Below are 23223 nucleotides of genomic sequence, written 5' to 3'. Positions count from 1 at the left end.
TTTGTTATATTATATATAATATTGCAATATTATTAAAGAGATTAATTTAATAAGAAAATTAATAAAGTTAATAATCTGATATGATCCATTATTTATATGTTTCACTTCTAAACCCTCTTCTACTTAATGACACTTGAACACATTTATCTTATATGTTTATCTATAGTTTTTTTTCCTGGTAACATGTATAACATGTATATCCGGTCTCGGGTTTTTCACTTGAATATTATATCAGCTATGTTGTCTGTACTGAAACTAGTGTTTTAAAATGAATATGTATTCAAATTCATGAAGATGACTTATCTTGTTTTATATATATTGCAATTTGTTTAAGCTGATAACTGAAAATTACCAAAGTCTAACACCTGGAACGTAAGTACCATATGATAATTTTTGATTTGTTTCAAACAGATCATTTGTCACTGATTTTTTTTTTATCTAACATGTCTATTAATAGATCTTTTTGTTCCCGGTAACAAGTCTGATTGTTCTACACGGAAATTATATCAGCCATTTTGTCTTGTTTATCTGTTTTGAAAAATAGTGCATTTAGATGAATTTGTACTTAAATGCAGTTATATAACTTATTGTGTTTTATATAAGTTGCAATTTGCTTAAATAGCTTAAATTACAACGACCAAAGTCATACACCGGGAATGTAAGTACCATATGTTAATTTCTGATTTTGTTAAAACAAGGCGCAAACAAATTTTAAAGTGGGAGATGCATTTTAATTTAGGTATTACAGGATATTCGGTGTAGACACGTATGAATAAAGTAGCGCCATGTATGGTCGATTAAAAACAAGAGGAAAGAGGGGCCAACAATGCACCTCATAACTAAATAACCTGGAGCATTGTTAGCCATGTGGATAAAATGTCTACGCATGTCAGATCCAAGTTCGTCTGTTACCATTCATAATGAAATAAAGTGCAGGGACATATAGTCCTGTAAGGGTTCAAAAATGTAAATAATAAAAAAAAAGTGATTTTAACGACCGTGTAAACTATCATGAAACACTGAACTGAATAAGGGGGATTGACAACACAGAAGGTCTTAAGCATAAACTAGCATAGCAAACTGTTACGAATATATAAAGAACACGTATGTGCAATTTAGAAAGTGCAAATTACTTGACGCATATGTTAAGAACTTGCACTTTAAAGACCAAACAGCCTATTCATTTCTATCAGTGATTTTTCCTTCAAATTTTGTGTGAAGGTGATGCATGATTTGAGGAACAAAATATGATGAAAAAAATTGGGGGTGACCGACTTAGTTTTGTCACTATAGCAACCTCAGTTTCGTGTTTTACCGAATATTAACATAATATTTGCTTGTTATCTAAACTCTTAAAAAATGATTTATATCAAACCTACAAGCATAATTCTTGTTTCACGTTAAACAGAAGATTTGTATCTTTCAAATACAGGTTCAAGAGTTTAAGGCTCATATTGATTTGATCTTTAAAAATATGATTTATTTCATTCTACCGCCAAAAATTTAACGTAAAACTGAAAAACGTTTCCAGTATTAAAAAATATCTACCAGTGATTTCTTCATAAAAATTTAAAGAAGGAAAGTGCCATATGTACTCTTCAAAATAAAGCCAAAAAAAGTGTATATCACCGACCTTTTAAAAAAGTTATGAGTAATTTTCATGTTTTATTTCTCGTTCGTTTTGAAGAAAAGAGTTGTCTTTCTTCAGAACATTGCATCTGACGTCATAGTACAAACTTTCCTTGCTGGCGCACTATTTGAAAAAAGAAATCGCAAATTGGACGTTTGAAACCCACATTTAAATTTCCAAAAATAACAACTATATTCACCTACTTTATTATCCGGTAATACTAGAGATTAAGCATGTATCAGTTTCAGATCTTTATGATGTTGTTGCCGCACAATATAAACCTTCAGAAACACCATCCGCCGGAATGGAAAATTGTTTGAAATAACCTTTCACGCCGCTTTTGTATTGAAAGTCTGTTTTTGTCCTCTGTCCCACATAAGCAAAATTATTGAAAATAAAAACAGAAATGAAAGATGGCACTAGTTAACTTACAGAGTATTTGAATACACTACACTAGACTATATATGTGCTTGTTTCTTTTTCGCGTCAATTTCAGAACTTTGCCGTAACGAACTCATTCGGTACTGTTGAAAGACGGACATACAAAAGCATGGATGGAGTTCTTTATACCACTATTTTTCCCGACTAAGACGAACGTTTAGAAACTATTTCATCGAGTTTGTGAATTCATTATTTTAGAATATTTAAGATATAAGGTAATTAAAATTATAGGTATAATATATGAATGAAAGTTTTGATTTTAAAACGTTATAAATCTATCTTATAATACCATCCTTTTATTACTGACTCGTGTGTTTTCAATAAAAGACAGTAAATATAAAATACAAAAAGTTTTTGATTCATAAATTAATTTAGAAATAATTTTCAGTTGAAAACTACAAAGTATGATTTCTCCAACAGGATAAAATATAATAAATCTCAATTGCTTATTTTAGAAATTAAAACAAAGAAAAGGTTGTTGCATGCATTGAAAATCGAAATTTGTTTTCAATCTTCCCGGTCACAGTTGTAGCTAAATGAAAGGAAGCGATTTTATGTTAGATATAATCTTGGAGCAATTGTTTTTCTCATAAGTTAGATTTACAACAATTTAGTTTTAAACACCGAAAATTTAGATTTTAATTCACATTCGCTGTGTATTAGTTTTATTAATATTTTTTGCCTTACAGCTAATTTCCTAATGCATGTAGGGTAAAACTTTGGCTGGGTTCCTTGTTTTGTTTGTATAAATGTTTACTCAAGCTCTGTAATTAAGATTGACATCTTTATATATATATAGGTATGTAAACCTGTATATATGCTATTTATTTGAATTGGACGTTATCGAAATATAATTATACAAAATATACAAACAAAGCAACCAGGCAAACCAAAGTGTTGATCTACATACAGTAGGAAATTAGATATAAGCTTCAGTGAGATTAGACAATATGATTATCATTTCTCCTTAAGACAATTTGAAATGAAACAAATGACAAACAAAAATGACCCTTTTTCATCATTCTATTTTTACTATAAGATTTTGTCAAATAAGCAGTATAAATAAATTTTAACTTCATTGGTTGTTTTGCTTGAGTGATTTACCTGTAAAAAGCTCGGGTCTCAACAATGTTTAAAACGTTTTTTGTCCTTTCAAGATAAATTCGGGTTACTAGTGTACATTCATAACTTTTTGAAAGAAGAAAAAAAATGGATCTCGGACAAAAATGTGAAGCCTGTCAATTAATTTTCTAGTAAAAAGGACATATAATTTCTGAGTATGTCATAATTAACTTTATAGGAATTAGCAGAAAAAAGTTATCATTTCACACTCCTGTAGCTATGACCCTGCCTTCTCTTCCTGAGCACCTTTAATCATCCTTTGTATTAGTCAGCCCGTTTTGAGTCTCTAGTTTTCTATATTCTAAGTATCTTTTGTGTTTTGTGAACTTGTTGGTCCTTTCCTTGTATTTTGTATTTTTGCAATGGCGAGGTCAGTTATCTCGACTTGTTTGAATGTCCCATTTGTATGTTTCATTCCATTTTGCACTGTTATATATAGATTTGCTAGACGTTCTTCTACAGGTGAAACTTTGATAGAGTTTGCAAAATGAATTCTAGTTTTTTTTAATTGTCATGTTAGCTCTGGTGAAAAGTTGCCTGATTGGCAATCATACAACATCTCCTTATTTTCATATTGTTGTTTTCCATATAGAGTTGATTTTTCCCATTTGCAATCATACCACCACGTCTTGTTATATTTATATTTTTGTTTTGCATAAAATGTTGATTGTCTTGTTGAGAATCATACCACATCTTATTTTCATATTGTCGTTATCCTTATAGTGTTGATTTTCCCATTGGCAATCATACCAAATCTCTTTATTTTTATTTTCAATATAGTGTGTATTTACAGTTTGTTCACAAAAAATCATAATAAGCCCTCATTCATATTTCTTTTATTACACAATGGCTCTAAATCTGAATCTGAATCATTTACTTCTTCTGGTCTTTGAGAAAGTCTAGGCATCTGTTCAAAGTCTTTGTTGATTTTTTCTTCCCCTAACTTGCATAGTCTCTCCTGTAGAGCTTTTTTTAGTGCTTCTCTGGCATTTTTCACCACTTCATTACGTGCTTCATCTCTTCCTTAACTTCCTTTTATTTATCTGAATTTCCTTCTTCTGCATATTCCTTCAAAGCCTAGTGTAAGCTTACCAGCTTCGTATGATTTACCATCGTTTCTTCCAGGTTTTTTCTGATGGTAGACTCTTTTTGCTTTGGGCCTTCTTCCCGTCTAGTAGAGTACTAATATATAACTATTCTCTACTTGCACCAGACCTGTTTTTTTTTTTAAAGTCAAAGCTGTGTCGGCAGCACCTGCTATGTCTTTGTCCAATTACGCTTAATGTCAATTGCATTAAAAATATTGATATATCAATAGCATGATAAATTTCTGATAGGTATTTTTTCCTTATACATGTTATACTTGCCCATTCACCTGAAACTCTTCATCTTACAGGTCTTACTTTTTAAATTCTGATAGGTTAGTTTCACAACATGTATTTTCTAATACATAAAAAATGAATGTCCTCATCCACCCCCACCTGCCAGATTTAACCTGGAATTACAGTATGTTCCCTTATGTATTGTATTATGTATTATTAAAAACAAGAGGGAAAAGGGCCAACCATTGCACCTCATTACTAAATAATCTGGAGCTTTGTATTACTAGATTACTGGTTGGGTTGTAAGAAATTCGCTTATTTAAGACCAGTTCATATGTAGACAAATGTTTTGGATAACAGATCAATGAAATGTCCAGTTATTCATCCCAGATCATACATTCAGTTCTTTTGTATATGTGTTTGGTGACACTGATAGGTGATTAGAATGCAATAATAATTATAACGGCAATCATCCTTATCACACACATCTTCAAATATACTGTCCTTATGAAATTTAAAACATAAGCTCCACCCCATCAGTTAAAATAATATTGTTAATAATCCATGTGGATAAAATTTCTACTCGTATAAGACTCAAGTTCATCTGTACCATTCGAAATTAAATACAATCGAATGGAAATGAAGTCCTGTTAGAGTGCCAAAATTTGTATTAGCTGTTCATGAAAAAACACATTTGTTTCCATAAAAAGAAATATATGAGATAGCATTTTGAATTATCTTCTCTTAAATAGCTTAGTTGAAAAAATGATTTTGAAACATAAATATTTGGTATTTGTTTAAACATTTTGTTTGATGCAATAAGTGACTCTTTTGTCTGTATACAAATCAACAATATTACCAATAAAGTGCAAATAATTTCCAAATTTGCAGATTAACGCAAAGAAATAGAGCGGTTTTGTATTGCAATTGTACAATCCAAGATGGTGTTGTACCATGAATATACCTTAAAATCTTGGAAAATTATCATGAAACACCTAACATAGTAGGGAAGATTGACATCTCATATTATATATATGTCAGACTCAGATCAACGTCCAGTCTATAATCGACGTCCGTTCCTCAAATAGAAGTCCAATTCTGACTTCACATTCTTAAATCGACGTCTTAGCCAGTCTTTGTGTTCAGACATCTGGATTCAAAAATGTTGTGCTAACGTTCTGTTGAACCTTTCTATCCAGCCCCGGCGTTTCGGATGGTAAGGACTCCCATGAATTTGTCGTGTTTAAAACACATCAAAAACATTTGCTAAGTTGTAGTTGGAAAATTCTTTTCTATTATCAAACTGTAAAATTCTTGGTGATCCTAATAGGTAAAGAATCTTTAAAATTAGATCTGCTATTTCTTTACCAGTTTGGGTTTTTGTTGGTCCTCCAAAAGCAAATCGTGAGTAACAATCAATTATGTTGCATACATATGAATATCCACTTACTACTGGCATCTGTTTTAAATCTTCTTAACAGCGACTGTTTGAATATGTCGCTGGAATAGGTGTTCGTGTTGTAAAAGTTTTTGGTAATTCAATAGCATTGCCGACACTTAATTTCTGTTTTAAAAAGATTTTGTACTGATCCTCTGACAACGGGAAACACGATGGTCCTTAGCGCTTCGTATATATTATCTCCTTTTTAGAAGTGTTTCGTGATTTTCTCTTATCAAATCAATTTTACTCCCGCATCTCCGTGTGTTTTTACTCACGCATCTTCTGTGGTGTACATTTAAATCAACAGATTTATGAACATTTATCATACTTTTAATATCTACTGAAATGTCGAAGTTAACGGAAATTCATCGCGACTGAATGCACCGACTACATGTAATGCTTGGTCTGCATTTAACTGTATGTGAAGAATAGTATTTCAGAACATGTGGATACCAGACAAAAATATGTTATTATGTCAATTAGGCTGAAATCTAGCTATTTAGAAATACACAGCTGAAACATGTGCAATGATGCGGTCGAGTAGTTCTTTTAAGAATAATGTACATAGATTGCAACTTAAAAAGTTGTAACAACCCTAAAAAATAACAAGTACAATAATGCGGTCGACTAGTTCTATATAAATAATGTGCATGGATAATAGCAATTTAAAAAGTTGTTAAAAATATTGTGAGTGTCAAATATTGTATGTATTATTGATATACGAATTTTGCTTCACTAACATGAAGACATTTTTTTGTATTACATCAACATTGTAGATACTTAATGTAGCAGATTGATTAAAGAGGTTCAATAATAATTGATTATCAATATTCCAATATTCTCATTTTTGTGTACGTTTGATACGATATTGGTGTATTTTGTTTAATAAGGTTCATATACTTCCTTAAATTAGGATTTAGTTTCTTGTTGATATATCAACAAAGTAAGTAAATAGTGAAGTTAATTCTGCGATGTCACTCAGGAAGTTTAAAAGCAACAAAAATAAAACACTTCAAACATAAAAAATACCCTTTTTTCAAGTCAAATAATTTAAACAAACCTTATCACAGTGGAAATTGTTCATCAGGTCAAGGTCTGCCCAGAAATATTCAGACGATAATTATGAAATGCTGTCTAATTGACTTATTACATGTATCATGAACAAACTTTGAAAAAATTAGATTGCTTCAAATGCTTAAAAAAACATTAGATATGTGTACTATTTAATCATGCTTTTCGCGATTCTATATAACTGCATATACCCGTTTAAGTCGTTATGTGTATACTTCATTTATTCACAATTAACACCAACAAAACACACGTAAATAGTATAAACACAACCGCGTGATTATTGTAAGCTACTTAAAACGTAAAAGTCACAAAGCAAAAATATATATCCGGTTAAACAACTAAACTTTGCTGTAAACTAGCCTTCATTGACTGCGAGTACATGTGCATTGTGTTTCTGTTGGTTTTTTTTTGGGCCAAATCTTCCGTCCTTCGTATCAATTAATGGAGAAACGAAACCTTTTTTAACTTGGTCTTACAGTTTGGAAGTTACACTTATGTTCCGCGTTGTCAAAATTGAATTGTAAAACAAAAAAATTATGGTGAATTTTATAATTTTCAGAATGGAAACAAGTCCGAAAGAAATACAGGCAGCAGTCGGTATGTAAATAACAAAAAAAAATATGTACGTGAGGTTAAACTTCTGCTATAAACCGTTTAGTAATTCTCACACATTGACAATTTTAAATTCATATAAAGAAACCATACATACCAGTTGTATTATTTTATTTTTAGTTGTACTGATATGCATGTGCTGTTTTACTGATAACATTTCCAAGTTTTGTCTCTACATGCTCTATGTGATAAATATACAAATATTCTGTACTACCCCTCCCTTCACTTTGGGTCTTCAATAGATTAAAATTTGACTCATATGTGTATGTTTATTTATAGGTAACATTCTCAAATTGGATCTATGTGATCAAATATACCAATAATCTGTACTATCCCTGCCTTCACTTTGAGTCTTCTATAGATTTCAATTTGACAGATCTGCATGTGTTTATTTACTGGTAACATTCCAAAATGTCGTCTTTATGTGATAAACTATACTAATAATCTGTACTACCACTCCCTTTAATCCCTTTACGTTGGGTCTTCCACAGATTTCAATTTGAATTATATGCATGAGTTTTTTATTGGTAACCTTCCCAAGTTTTGTCTCGATGTAATACAATATGCAAATACCCTGTACTACACCTCCTGTCACTTTTGGCCTTTCGCATATTTCAATTGGACTAATATGCATGCGCATATTTACTGTTAATACTGTTATTTTTCACAAGTTATTACAACATTAACTGTACTTATTTGAATATGTAGTTATTAAAAAAATATATGCTGGAATCCAAAGTTTATATGCTCTTCTTGTTCTTTTTTTGAAGGGTTAAAATAAAGGGCTCTGCGGGATATTTTCGACATATATATGCCCTGATATTCTAGGTGTTTAAACTTATACTAAATTATATACTACCTCTCCCTTCATTTTGGTGTATTTCAAAGATTTCTAATTGACCGCTATACATGTGTATATTTACTTGTAACCCAGGTTATGGCTCTACGAGAAGAAATATGTGCAATCCACAGCATGTTATTTTAAGTGTAAAAGACTGTTTGATTTGTGAGTCAAGTTGCCAACATATAGCCTTCTCCTTTATTGCGTTGTAATATTTGAACCCATCATGTTAAAAACAGTTCTACCACTTAAAAAGAGAAATGTGAATAGTACTGCTATTAAGCAGATAATAGTACATTTTAGTCATTCGCATATAAAAATGCATTTTTCCTGATGTATTTTTCTCTTTTAGAAAGTACTCATTCAAACTAAAATAAGTGTTTAAAACCAATGACGTGTGCGTACGGAAAATGAGTGTTTAACAATATGGATACAATAAAAAATTAAAGTGCACATATTTTCTATGACTGTTAATGACATCATGCCCATTGAAAGTACATTAAAAATTACAAAAATGGAAGTGTGGGTGAAAAAAATGTAAAAAGAAAACAAAGGAGTGATAAACTAATTTCATTTTTCCAAATTATTGTAGAATAAAAGGAGGGTTACATGAGCTATTTATACAATTGGCGGTCGTTGTCGTAACATATCTGGTCAATTTGCACAAAATGTAGCATTATAATTGGCGTATCCACTTCGAAAATGGTCCGATTATCTAGCTTTCAAACCAATATGACCCACATGGCTGAATTAAAATTTAGAATGAAAACAACCCGACCAAAGAGCCGACAGCAGTCGAATGCCACCAATGAGTCTTCATTGCAGCGAGAAACTCCCGCATCTTCAGCTGGTCCCTTAACAAAAATGTATACTAGTTCAGTGATAAAAGAGGGACGAAAGATATCAAAGGGACATAGACGTTATACTAAACTTTGAAATATACACAAAAAACTAAAATTTAAAATCATACAAGACTAACAAATGCCAGAGGCTTCTGAATGGGGACAGGCGCAAAAATGCGGCGGGGTTTAACATGTTGTTTGAGATCTCAACCGTTCCCCTATACCTCTAGCCAATGAAGAAAAACAAACACACAACAATATGCACAGTGAAACTCAGTTCAAAAGACGTCCGAGTCTGATATCAGAATAACAAAAGAAACTAAACAAAATGACAATGATACATAAATTAACAGGGATTAATAAGGACTACTAGCAGTTACTGACATGCCAGCTCCAGACCTCATTTAAACAGATTGAAAGATTATGTCTTCATCATATGAATATCAGGCACAATCACTTCTGTTAGGGATTTAGTATTATACCATCATGAATTATATGAGAAGAACATAACCCGTATCATGCCAACGACTGGTTTTATAATAAATGTGTTTAACAATCAATTGTTAAAGACAAAATATGTAATTTTTAATCTCCTGACTACATTATCGTAACTGTATCCCTTTCTAATAAGTTTGTTTAAAGGTTTAGTTTACTTTCGAGCTGAATGCCGACATTTTTGTGCTTTGTAAAGAATATTACTATACAAAATTGGATGTGAAATACCTGAACGTATAAGATGTCTGCATATTGAATTCTATTTACGAATGGTGTCTTTGTAATGATGATACAATTAAAAAATGTTTTGACAAGTTTGTTGTATCGAAAACCCTGGTAAAATAGTTTTTCAGTAATACACAATTTTCTCTCGGTAAAATGTAATACATTGTTACAAACATGAGCGAATCTTACAAGTTGAGATATACACACCATAAGATGGTGACAAGGGAACGTCACCATCTAAAAATGGATAATTAACAATACCAAAATTTATGATAAAAGAGATGATTTGTCAATTCCTATACCCAAATTTATGATGAAAGAGATGATTTGTCATTTCCTATCGTTAAGGTAGCAAAATACAAAGATTTTATAACTCCAACTCCCAAGTTTTAAAATGCTGTAACTTTCTTAATAATGCTTGAAAATTTATAAAAGTGGTAGTTTTGGATAGATAACAGATTACTCTTTCAAATTAATGGAATGTTAGTATTATGCAACAATTATGTAACAAATTATAATGATAACTGTGTCTAAAATATTTTTCACAAAATTTCCACTTTCAAATGAAATTAGCTTCTGCATAGGTATCCCTAGAGGGTTGATTGTATTATATGTTGTTCCTATGGCCATTATCTACAAAAGAGTGTCTCAGATTTCAGATAGAATGTATAGAACAAATTTTACACCTAATTAAACATTATATTCTTTTATGTTGTAAGGATGTTTACACTAATTTGAGATTTATGAGAGAATGGAATACCATAGAGACAATCTGAGACACCCTTTTGAAGCCCATGTTGTGTTGATTAAGATTTCGTTAAAATTCTTTGTATAGTTAAACAGATGATAGAGCTAAATTCATTCAAGTGAACTTACCCAGATTTTGCCACTAATTACATAATAATTGATTACATAATGATTGCATAATAAAAAATATTGCATTCATTTAAAAGATTAATCTTTTATCTATCTATATATACCTCTTTTATTATTTTCTATGCATTCATAAGAAAGTTACAGCATTTCAAAGGTTAGTGATTGGAAGTAAAAAAAATCTTTGTATTGTGCTACCTTAATTATCCATTTTTAGATTTGCGTTTCCCTTAAATGATCAAATCGATAAAGGACGAATTTTAAGGTTCAGAAATGTACAAAATGTGAGTATCTACTTGCCTTCTATTTGAACCAAAACTGCTACAGGTAGTCTTGCAGGAGTTATTCTAACTTAAATGACAATTGTTACAATTTTTTTTTTAAATGTATGTTTTATCGTTTGAATACTTTAAAATATCATCAGAAGCTAAAAAAAAACGATATTAGCATGAGAATATCTACATTTAAGTCAAACAAGATGAAATCATGGATCGACTTGTAAATAATTTATAGTCCAAAGAGATAACGTTACAGTTTGTTTTGTGTGTTCACCTATTTCAAATATATCTTGAAAAGTTGATAAATGATGATACGGAATTCAAGTTGCAGAAGTCGATCGGGAGGACAAGATGTTCAAATTTATCAATCAAGGCCAAAATTGTCGGTCGACTCCCCACGACAAATTCTTTATTTAAAGTTACAATATAACCGATAATGACCACCAGGTCAAAGTTAGAGAGCATTGAAACCCAAATATTCCGAATAATTGCACTCATTTATTGCTAAGACAATCATGACGTCGGGTAGAAGAACCTAAGTTTTTTGAAAAAGTTATCCTTTTATAAGTTATAAAATGTACAATTAATAATAAAAAAAATATAAATGATATTTCATGTTGACATGGTTGACACCAAACTGCTGACTACTGGATTGCTGATACCCTTGGGAATGAAACCACCTTCGGTATTAGTATCTCGCAAGATATATATATTTAATAATAGTATCGGAAGCACATGTCTGTGTTTGTTTATGTTAAACACGTGTTGATGAGCACATGGTTGCATACCTGGTTTGTTATTGTATGATTTGATTGGCTATTGTATGTCGCAATGCAGGTATTCTACCCGTTTGTACGAGGGTTGGATCGTGATTCTCGTGCAGGATCTCATTATAAAAATAAGATATTTTTATAACCAGTTATTCGACGTTCTGCCTTTACTGAGTAGCATACCTTCCGTTTCGTTATACACATAATGACCGAAAACCACTCAGACGACGAGGACACATTGCTTTTGCACGAGCCACCAGTACATTCAGGTGCCAAGTCTAGTTCTGTACCACAGATAAGTGATCAAACTTTTGAACTTTTTACTTCTTATTTTGATAGTAAGATTTCTTCTCTGAAGAACGAGTTAGTCTCCGGGAACGACTCCCTAGCTAAGAAGCTCAAGAAGGAGGTGTCCGTTAAGCTTAAGGGGGAAGGGAATCAGATTCAATACTCCTTCAACTCAGATATTGTTTCCGAATTGCAAAAACTAAAGAAGCGTACATCCACGGAAGATTCCGTTAGCACCAATTTTATATCAGGCCTTATTCTTAAAATCAACAGGAGGAATAAATTGATTCGAATTGCCGACAAGTCGCCAGCAGGCTGGTCCACAGTCAGAGAATACGAAAGTGATGACCTGACATCAGACTCAGAAGATGAAAAACGTTTACGGCAAGCAGACAGCAGGGCCCTCAAGACCATCAAAGAAAAGAAAACCCGTGGAAAACCGTACTCAAAACCGTCCGCCACCGTTTATAGACCTGCCAACTCTACTGATACTAGTAACAGTTACTATCAGCCTTACAACGCTACTCAGCAGTCCTTTCCGAGGTTCCGTCGCCGTGAGGCGACCCCATACGACACCTGTGACAAGTGTCATCAAACTGGCCACTTCAAGAGGAACTGCCCAAAAGCTGCAAACAAACCAACCTTTGGAAACTTGTCAAAGTGAAAAGATACAAGATGAGTATATTACTTTTGTTGACAATTTAATGCTATTTGGTCATTTTATTGTTCTCTTTCAACATGTTAAATATTTTGATAATATAGATTTTTCAAAAAATCGCTAAAGGAGTAAAATCAAGCTTATTTAAACATATAGAGTTTTGGAAACACATTGAGGCCAACAAATTTGTGTTGGACACCATTGAAAAGGGTTATATAATTCCATTTATGAAACAACCCCCTCCAATGAAATTTCGGAATAATAAATCTGCCTTAAAAAATAGTTTGTTTGTAAATGAAGCGGTAACTGATCCAATTAGCAATGGCTTTATTCTAGAAGTACCATTTTAACCATTCCTCGTTAATCCTCTCAGTGTTGCTACTCAAAAGACTGGTAAAAAGCGTTTAATTTTTGATTTAAGTGAATTGAATTTCTATATTTTGAAACAAGGTAAAATTTGAAGATTGGAAAATTGCAATGGAATTCTTCCAAAAAGATCATTTTCTAATTAAGTTTGATTTAAAATCAGGATATTTTCATTTGGACATCTGTAAAGAACAACAAACATATTTAGGTTTTTCCTGGAATAACAAGTTTTACTGTTTTTCTGTATTAGTTTTTGGTTTAAGTAGCGCCCCCTATATATTCACTAAATGTTTGAGACCAATGGTAAAGTATTGGCGAGAAAATGGTGTTAATATTGTTCTTTATCTTGACGATGGATTAGGCATGGATGAAGGTTATAAAAATTGTAAAGATACTTCTGAATTTGTAAAGTCATCACTTAAACTGGCTGGATTTATTGTCAATGAAGAAAAATCAATTTTTGAACCAGTTCAGTGTTTAGAATGGTTAGGATTGATTTGGGATTCAAAAGATTTTACTTCAAAGGTGCCAGAGCGCAGAATTAAAGACACTAAAGATTCTCTTGATATTATACTAAAATCATTTTCAAATTTGAACGCACGTATGTTGGCTCAATTTGCCGGAAGAATTATATCAATGTCACCAGTTATGGGTAATGCCACAAATTTAATGACGAGGCATATATATTTCGCGATAGAAAACAGAAAAACGTGGGATTCAAAACTATATTTAGTATATGAAAAATGTGTATTAGCTGAATTGAAATTTTGGCAGGAAAACTTGTTGGAGCTTAATGAGAAACGTTTATTGAATGATTCTTTACCGAGAATTATGATAGATTCAGATGCAAGTAATGTAGCTTTAGGTGCATATACTGTTGAATCAAATGAAAAGATTTTTTATTGTATGTTGAATGAAAAGAGGAAAAAATTGAGTTCCACTTGGCGTGAACTCAGGGCTATTCAGCTATCGTTGAATTCGTTTGAACCCGATCTGAAATGTAAAATAGATAAATGGCATACAGACAACCAAAATTGTGTAAATATAATCAATAAAGGCAGTACAAAGTTGCATTTACAACATTTAGCTTATGATATTTTTAGAACATGTACAAGGTCGGTTATCACGTTGTGTCCTACTTGGATACCTCGGTGTGAAAATTTCAAAGCTGATTTCATATCTAAAATGGTTGATATTGATGACTGGCAAACCTCGTTTCAGTTTTTTACTTTCATGAATGAAATTTGGGGTCCTTACACAATCGATAGATTTGCTAATTTTCATAATACAAAACTGAAAAGGTTCAACTCAAAATTTTGGAATCCAGGAAGCACTGCTATTGACGCTTTCGCTCAAAATTGGATGGTTTCTCCGATAAGTTTAGTGGCTAAAAGCATTAAACACCTCATTCTCTGTAGAGCTGAGGGAACATTGATCGTTCCAAAATGGCCATCAACGGCATTTTGCTCTTTGATTTTTAATAGAAGATTGGAATTTCAACCTTACGTTATAGAAGTTCTTGATTTTTCATCAGGTCAAAATATATTTATTCAAGGACAGAATAAAAACTCCATTTTTGGTACCAAGCATTTTAAGTCTGATATACTGGCAATTAAGATGAAAGCGACTTAATGATGTTCGAGTTTATTTGTACATATTGTTAAATGTTTACAATATGTGAAATTTGCATTGTATTGCAAATTTGGTTCTGACACGGCTATGTATGTTGATATAGCAAGGTCTAGTGAATAGAATAGTAAGATGTATATGAGATATTAAAAAACAAAAAAAAAAATTTATAATATTATTATTTGTTTGTTTTAATTATACGTTTTGCAGATGTTTTTAGTACTGATCGTTGGTCTAAAGATAAAATACCACAGAATGAAGCTCTTAGCAATCTTGCAAAATGTCTTCCAAATTATTGTTTAAATTCTAGAGCTGATAATACTAGAAAGAAATACAGGTATGCATTTAATAGCTTTTGTAAATGGTGTAATTTATTTAATATAAAGCCTTTACCGGCATCAGATTATAATGTCTCATTATATTTGATTCACTTACCAAAATAGTATAATTCTTCTGCAAAGATAGATGAAGCATATTATGCCATTCAATGGACACACAAATTAGCTGATTATGTAAATCATTGTGATTCTTTTCTTTGTACTTCCGTAAAAGAAGGTACACAAAGGTCAATCGGTCATCACATTGTAAATAAGAAGGAACCAATAACTCCTCATATTCTTAATCAACTGGTTTGAAATATGGCAATACAAATAGTACTTTAAACCATAGAAGAATAGCATGTATGTGTCTCGTTAGCTATGCCGAATTTTTAAGATTTTCAGAATTAGTTAATTTAAAAAGGTCGGATGTTTCATTTCATTCATTATATATGTCTTTATTTATCGAAAAAAGCAAAACGGACCAACAAAGAGCAGGAACTCATGTTCTTATTTCCAAAACATATTCGGTTACCTGTCCAGTCCAAATGTTAGAGACATACTTGAACCAAGCGAACATTAAACACGATTCTATAGAATTCATATTTAGATCAGTTGTATATCGTACAAAGACTAACACGTACGTGCTAAGGGGTCATGCGCCTTTGTCTTATACAAGAGCCAGAGAAGTACTGTTAGAGGCTTTAGAATCCTTGGGATTAGACAAATCAAAATTTGGTTTGCATAGTTTAAGAGCAGGTGGAGCAACAGCTGCGGCTGCTGCTGGTATTCAAGATAGAATATTTAAGAAACACGGTAGATGGTCTTCAGATACAGCAAAAGACGGATATGTGCGTGAAAACATTTCTGAAAAACTACTCGTTACTAAGAATCTTGGCTTGTAATTTTCATACCCGTTTTTTCTTATCTACTTTGTCATTTCGAAAGTGTGCTACTCACAAGGAGAGCTCATTCCTATTGTATACATGTGTTGAGTTTTATTGACTAAATAATTTTTGTTCGGTTAAGCTTGGCGAATTAGAACATAAATATATTTATTAATAGTATCGGAAGCACATGTCTGTGTTTGTTTATGTTAAACACGTGTTGATTAGCACATGGTTGCATACCTGGTTTGTTATTGTATGATTTGATTGTCTATTGTATGTCGCAATGCAGGTATTCTACCCGTTTGTACGAGGGTAGGATCGTGCAGAATCTCATTATAAATATAAGATATTTTTATAACCAGTTATTCGACGTTCTGCCTTTACCGAGTAGCATACCTTCCGTTTCGTTATACATATCCCCCACCCACTCAACCCATTTTGATAGATTTGAGTTAGACAGTTTAATGATGTGACAAGATATATTGTAATAATAATGTATTTATTGTGTTTTGTAGATTGTTGTTGATTTTGATTTTTAGTGGGATGGAGTCCCGATACGGTGTTTTGTTGTATTGAGAAAATTGTGTGATTTGCTTGGATGAGTAATTTGATGCAGATGGACGTTTAAATGACTATTGAAATATGAATATATATGAAATGGTTTTGATGTTTGAAGAAAAAGAAAAAATAAAGTATTAGTGTGCTACTCACAAGGAGAGCTCATTCCTATTGTATACATGTGTTGAGTTTTATTGACAAAATAATTTATGTTCGGTTAAGCTTGGCGAATTAAAACATAATGTAAAAACTTATCAAATTCATAATAACGTCAAACATGCATTTCATCTTTATAAGACTCATAATCAACATTTTGGGAGATACCGTTAAACACAAAATTAAATAGAATTAAAAACCGATTATTAATACAAATTGTGACATTTACGACTTAAACAGTCTCTTTCTTGGGGGTAGAATAACCTAAGAGTTTGGAATATTGAAACATTTGATAAATAACAAATGTACAGAAAAGGGACTTTTTAATGATATTTCAACCCAAAAATTCTGACCACATAATTGATGATATTTTTCGATTTAGATTCTGTACATTTTTGCAGTGCGAAAGATCGTATAAATATATATGTACGTGTTTCTATGAATTTGTTGTACGTCATATTTGGAGCCCACGATAAGTGCATGACGCAACTATTCGATATGAACAGGGTAAGAACGTTGATCTTGTGTCCATTTACTGCGTAAATACTTTGACATGTCAAGGTATGTAATTTGTTGTACTGGACTATTGAGAACTTCAAATATTGGTTAGACACCCATTTATTGATAAATTAGATGTTGATCCCTATTCGGTTTTTTTTTTAAATATTGTGGGTTTGTCGTCATGTCACTAGCGATTCTTTTTATTCTTGTATAAAGTATTTTTCACTAACACTCATCACACTGGTAGACATTTTTTATTGAGTTTTTGGTAGAAAGATTTTATAGTTCGGAGGCTCGTATACTTACGTTAATGGGTATGTATCGTATACTTTCTTTAATCTATCTTATTGATTGTTTATTTATTTATTGATTTATATTTTCACAGACGCATCGACGAAATTATTTGGACAATTCGGATCAAAACTGATAGATGGGACTGCACTAGACACTAACATTCTTGATCTTCTGATTTCGAAATGCATTCTTAGCATACAGGACAGAGAGGAAATAACAAAACAAGTTTCAACATCGCAGAGAAATGAGAAGTTGCTTTACATTCTTCAACGTCAACCGTATGACAGTTTTTATTTTTTTGTTGAAGCGTTAAAAGAAGATGAAGAGGATTTTAGTAAAATTGACGGTTGTAAAGATCTTTTGTATGAAATGGACACAGAAAAAAGCAAAACCATTCCTAGGTTTCCGCCTATGAAATTACCTGAAAGTAAGGAATTAAGTTTTAAGTGCAGACTAAAATATGATATGTATAACGTTTAGACTCGGAAATTTACCGAACATATTTATCAATCTAATACAATAGAATAACTCAATGAAAATTGTCTGTCCAGAAGGAATGCTTTTCACTTTTGACGACCAATGTTTTCATACTTTTTTTGGTGAAAAAAACTAAAGAGCACTTGACTGCGATGAGACTCATGACTTTCACCTGCATGCATTCGTACTCGCATTTAACATGTTTAACCAAATAGACCGATATTCAAATATCAGTAATACTTGTACTACTTTGAAATACAACAGGCTGCCCGTAACTACAAGTATTCAAGGTCTATACTTAGTGTTTAATTTGCTTTTAAAATCAATGTATAAGTTCCCAGGAACGTCTTCTTTGTGTTTTCGGTTTTTCTATTTATACCCATCTGACGATTTCAATCATTTTCAACTGATTTTTACAGTTGTTTCTTGAGTTGTATTATTATACCACTGTCCCGGATCGTTGCAGGGTTGAGCGCTCACAGAGTTCGGTGATTGGCGTTGGTTCAAATTTGTCATATAAGTTTTTCGAATGCTGTTGGTTAGAAATTAGGCCGTTTTATCAATTGAATTGTTCTATATTTTCATGTCGGGGCTTAATAGAGCCGACCGTGTGATAAGTGTTTTTCTAGTTGTTGAAGGAATTACGATAGCCTGCTATCACTGACGTCCACTTCATTTTTACTTCGATGTGTAGTTGTCTAATTGGCAATCAGACCACATCTGCCGATTTTTATAACTTTGTATCAATATATAATTACGTTTGATAGATATAAACAAACATATTGAGGACTGAAAGGGATTATTGCATTCAAAAGATATGTCAGTAACTATTGAAGTCCTTTGTTAATATATGTATCATTGTCAATTTGCTTAATTTCCCTAAGTGCCTATTCTGGTATCGGACTCGGACCTCTTTCGAGTTGTTCTGTGTGTATTGCTGTGTGTTTGTTTATTCTACATTAGCTAGAAGTATAGGGACGGGTTGAGATCTCGCATAACATGTTAACCACCGTCGCATTTTTTCGCCTGCCCATAGTCATGAGCCACTGGTTTTTGTTAGATTTGAATGTTTTACATATAATTCTATTTTCATGTTTTGAAGTTTAGTATGACGTTTATTTTCACCGAACTATTAACCAATTTTGTTTAGGGGCCAGCCGAAGACTGACTACGAGTGTAGGATTTTCGTGCTTTATTGAAACCCCATTTACGCCGTTCTGTTGTTAAAACACTATTTAAAAATTCCCAGTTTCCATTCTCAATGTTATCTTCGGATAATTACACGGTTGTCACAGATATATAAGCGAGAACAGCATATGACAAGCCGTATATCAATATCCGTAGAGCAAAATAGTCCAATAGCAACTACATACATTTTGTACTATTTGACAACATTCACCAAACAGCCGTAAAGTTTAACCTGTATGCTAACATTTCATAGTTTTTTAAGTATTCAACCTTCCATTTTTTTCCCGACAGTTGAAGAGAAAAAGATTAGTTCCAAATGTATAGTTGGACCACCCAGCGCAAAACCTTTAATATTAATTAAATATATGTGTTCAAAAGAACAGTCTCTAACACGTTTCGTATAAGATATTTAAAAAACGACAGAGAAACAAATATCGATAGGATTATATAATAAATGTAGAATGACAAAATATCCTTTTCACATCCTTTTGAAGCATACATGATTACCAAGTCATCCACAACAGTTAGGAAGATTTTGCTTGTTTCTTTAATATACTACATGACAACATCACACAAATAAACATTTAATATCTTTTTGAAATTTCTAATACCCAGCAATAACTAAAAAAAACCTGTATAAAGAACTTTAAATAGTTCTCACGTAAAATATAGGCAAAGTTAAACATAACCTTGAACGTTATAACACGTGTACATAAACTTAAGATATTAAGTGCAAGTCTGCCTAAGAATCAGGCAGTGGTGAAAACATGACCAAAAAACCCACCTTATTTGACATTGATTTCAGTTCATAATGTGTAGTTATGCACAAAAATAACATTCATTTCCATTTTCTGTTCTGGTAATAGAAGATACAATTTGGTTGAAATGCACTAGAAATTAACGAATAAGGGGAGATAACTCTGTAATTTGCTATCATTCTAACCAATTTTCCAACCAAGGTATTTGATATTACCAGACACATACAAACGAAAGACTAATACTTTTTAACTCAGGATGATGGTTAGTATTAAATAGCATGATTAATTCGGTGGGTTTTTTCTAATCATGTTTTAATTTTTACCTAAATTGCCTGATTCTTACAAAGACTAGCACTTAAGCCTCAAAATGCAAACGTAATGTTACTTATGAATTTGCAATAAGAAGGAGGCAGCATAAACGACAGAATTCCCCTTCCCTTTTACGAATACCTGATATCTTAATTTCATGCTTTTTGGAAAGGTTCGTGATACTTAGGAAATTCTAAGACTGCTAAATCTCTCTAAGAAATATGAAGCAGATATAAACAATTTGATCGTTCACTCTGCTGTTTTATATTTAAAATACATACAAGTTTTCAGACAAGAAAGGAGATCAAGAGATCAAAGAGACCAAGGATGAAATCGAAAGTCCTAAAAAACAGTCATTGCTACGACCAAAGGATCCGGACAAACAGGAAAACATAACATAGAGACAATTCAACCATCAACCGGCGTTGAACTCTTTAATCTTTGTCAAAATAAAGAGATGCGTAATATCCAGTGGCTAGATTTTTTATAAGCCGGGTTAATAAATGTCTCTTGTTTAATCCGTAGAGATCAACAAGTACCAAATACGTGTTTCCATGACTGAGGACATGGACTTAAATTACCGGAAGACACCACAACATTGAAAGATTTAAATAGAACACGATTTACATCACTTGAAAAGTAATCATAAGGTGAAAAATTGTAATGAATCTATACCAGTGTACTTCATATTAATACCATATGTACATTATTTGTAGTAAGCCTGCTTTATAATCGTATACACCGTATTAGTGTTTCTTATTTTAAAGATTCAAAATTGCAAACTTACTGATTACTTGACTTGTAAATTTTAAATATTGATGATATTGGAGACGAGTCAGTATAACCAGACTCCCTCTATATTATAATTGTTTGCTGGTTTGCGTTTGTTTGATCTTTCCAATTACGTTATTCGTAAATAATTGACTATAGTGATATATGTAAAAATTAATAAAAACGATATAGAATAAAAACAATATGTATCCAAACAGATAATACATCGCTGTATACATCAATTCATTCCGCCTTACTGATCAAGGACAAGTTACAATCCTTACTAACTGACCAGTTGTTACTTTCCAAAACCCTTAAACCTACTTATACATTATTAGATTGTCTCTACGTCATTTCAATACGGTGCAAGTCGATGTTTTCGACATAAGGTTTATATTCAGAGCGAGATGGGGTCATTTCGAAACCGGACTAAATTAATGGTCAGATTGGTCAACTGTTTGATCCTATTTACATTTATTGTCCTCTTCATACTATACAGATGCAAAATACAATATTAATGTCCCCATTTTAAGTGTAAATTCTATCATTTATAAGCAAATTTCAAATTGATGGTAACTGTTAGTACTTAAAAAATAATCTGCAAAACTCAGCAAATTAGTATCTCACCTTTAGTTGGTTATGAGAGGAATAACAGTTCGAGTGTATGGTAAAAGACCAAACTTATAGCAAACTTTGATCGATTAAAATGTTATTATCCCCAAGAGTTCCTGTTAAACTATTCAAGAAAAACTGAATTTCTGACAGTAACTTCTCCGTGACCAGTAAGGTTTTATATTTGTTATATTCTGTTATATACATTCTCTTCTGACGAAGATGAAGTAAGCTCATCCGTTTATGTAGCTCATATATTTCAGCTATGAAAGACGATTCATTACAACTACAAAAGAACTTTCACTACTTGATCAATAACATTGCAAAGGCCGACTCCCTTATTGATCATCTTTGTAATGGAATACTAACAGTTGATGAAATTGAAAATATGAGGGACAAAACTCCTAAAGAGAAAAACAGAAGACTACTGTCCGTTATCATTGCAAAAACGGCATTAACATCAACGGTAGCAATTAAAGATACAAGCAAGAAAGTATACCAGGCTTTTTTGGAGGTACTAGGAGAGGATGATATAGGTAAAGATTTAGTGAACACAATCAAATCTACAGAAGTGCTAGTGGAAGACAAAATACGAATACGTTTAGGTAAGAAACAACTTTTAAATCTTGAACAGTGTCCATCTTTTGTATAAGGTTTAATAAATAACCAATAATGTGTACAGAATGACAAAAGCATTAATTTTATGTAAGTTCCATATTCTATTCAGGATGAGGTCTTTAAAAATTATTTAAAAAACTGATTATTTTCGCATGGCAATTCCTCGACTTTAGAAATACCTTTATAAAATATTTTGACACAGTAAGAGGCTAGAAACAATAGTAGGCAATAGCAAATATATTATTAGTAGTTTTTACATTGCCATATAAGCGGCTGGTTTAGCTAGCAATAACATCGGTTTCAACAATCCTTTTCTAATGTTTGTTAATGTGTGCTTTTGTTTGAAATGCAGTGAAATTCAGTGTTGCTGTTGCTCAGCTGATTTCCTCTTATAGTTGATGTGTTTTCCTCTGTTTTAGTTTGTAACCTGCATTTGTGTTTGCTTCTACTATAATGACTATTAACTAGCGGTATACTACTGTTGTCCTTATCTATTAGTCAAACAATAGAAATAATACAATATATAATAGTGTTTAAAGTGTTGTAAATATCTATTAAAATCCAGGCAAACCTCAACTTATTTTTCCAATCATATTTATGTTTTGCTCGGACAGATAAAGCAGCCTCACACTGTTGTTATGGGTTGTCATATATACGTCACACAAACATTCTTAAAGGGAAACTCCGCAAAAAAATGAAAAATTGATATTTTGCTTTTTTGGTCATAAAAAAACACATATTCATTAGTTTGATTCTCTATATAAAGCGATTAAAATCGTTTTTTTAAAATTCACTATCTGTTCTCGACATATCGCCATCTTGTCGGCATGTTCGATCTAGAAAGTCACGTGATATCTATAAACCACAAAA

General features: G+C 32.0%; 1 protein-coding gene and 1 long non-coding RNA gene across 2 annotated transcripts in view; both read left to right on the top strand.

Annotated features, from left to right (window-relative positions):
• The first annotated feature begins 219 nt into the window (after positions 1–219).
• LOC143069748 (uncharacterized) overlaps positions 220–23223 on the top strand; it is a 69642-nt gene continuing 46638 nt past the window's right edge. The window contains exons 1-4 of the long non-coding RNA XR_012976477.1: positions 220–372; positions 7587–7624; positions 17712–18047; positions 21999–22340. This is a non-coding gene — a long non-coding RNA (uncharacterized LOC143069748). The remainder of the gene's footprint in view (positions 373–7586; positions 7625–17711; positions 18048–21998; positions 22341–23223) is intronic.
• On the top strand, positions 11514–13244 carry LOC143066704 (uncharacterized). Its single transcript, XM_076239525.1, has one exon. It carries the CDS (start codon positions 12169–12171, stop codon positions 12913–12915), a length of 747 nt encoding a protein of 248 aa, XP_076095640.1. The 5' UTR covers positions 11514–12168; the 3' UTR covers positions 12916–13244.

The sequence above is a fragment of the Mytilus galloprovincialis genome, chromosome 3 (assembly GCF_965363235.1).
Source record: "Mytilus galloprovincialis chromosome 3, xbMytGall1.hap1.1, whole genome shotgun sequence".
In the NCBI taxonomy this organism is placed as follows: domain Eukaryota; kingdom Metazoa; phylum Mollusca; class Bivalvia; order Mytilida; family Mytilidae; genus Mytilus; species Mytilus galloprovincialis.
This window is presented reverse-complemented; position numbering and strand designations above follow the sequence as displayed.

Excerpts from the sequence above, each read along its gene's own strand:
- LOC143066704 (XM_076239525.1), top strand. The coding sequence starts at position 12,169 with ATGACCGAAAACCACTCAGACGACGAGGACACATTGCTTTTGCACGAG.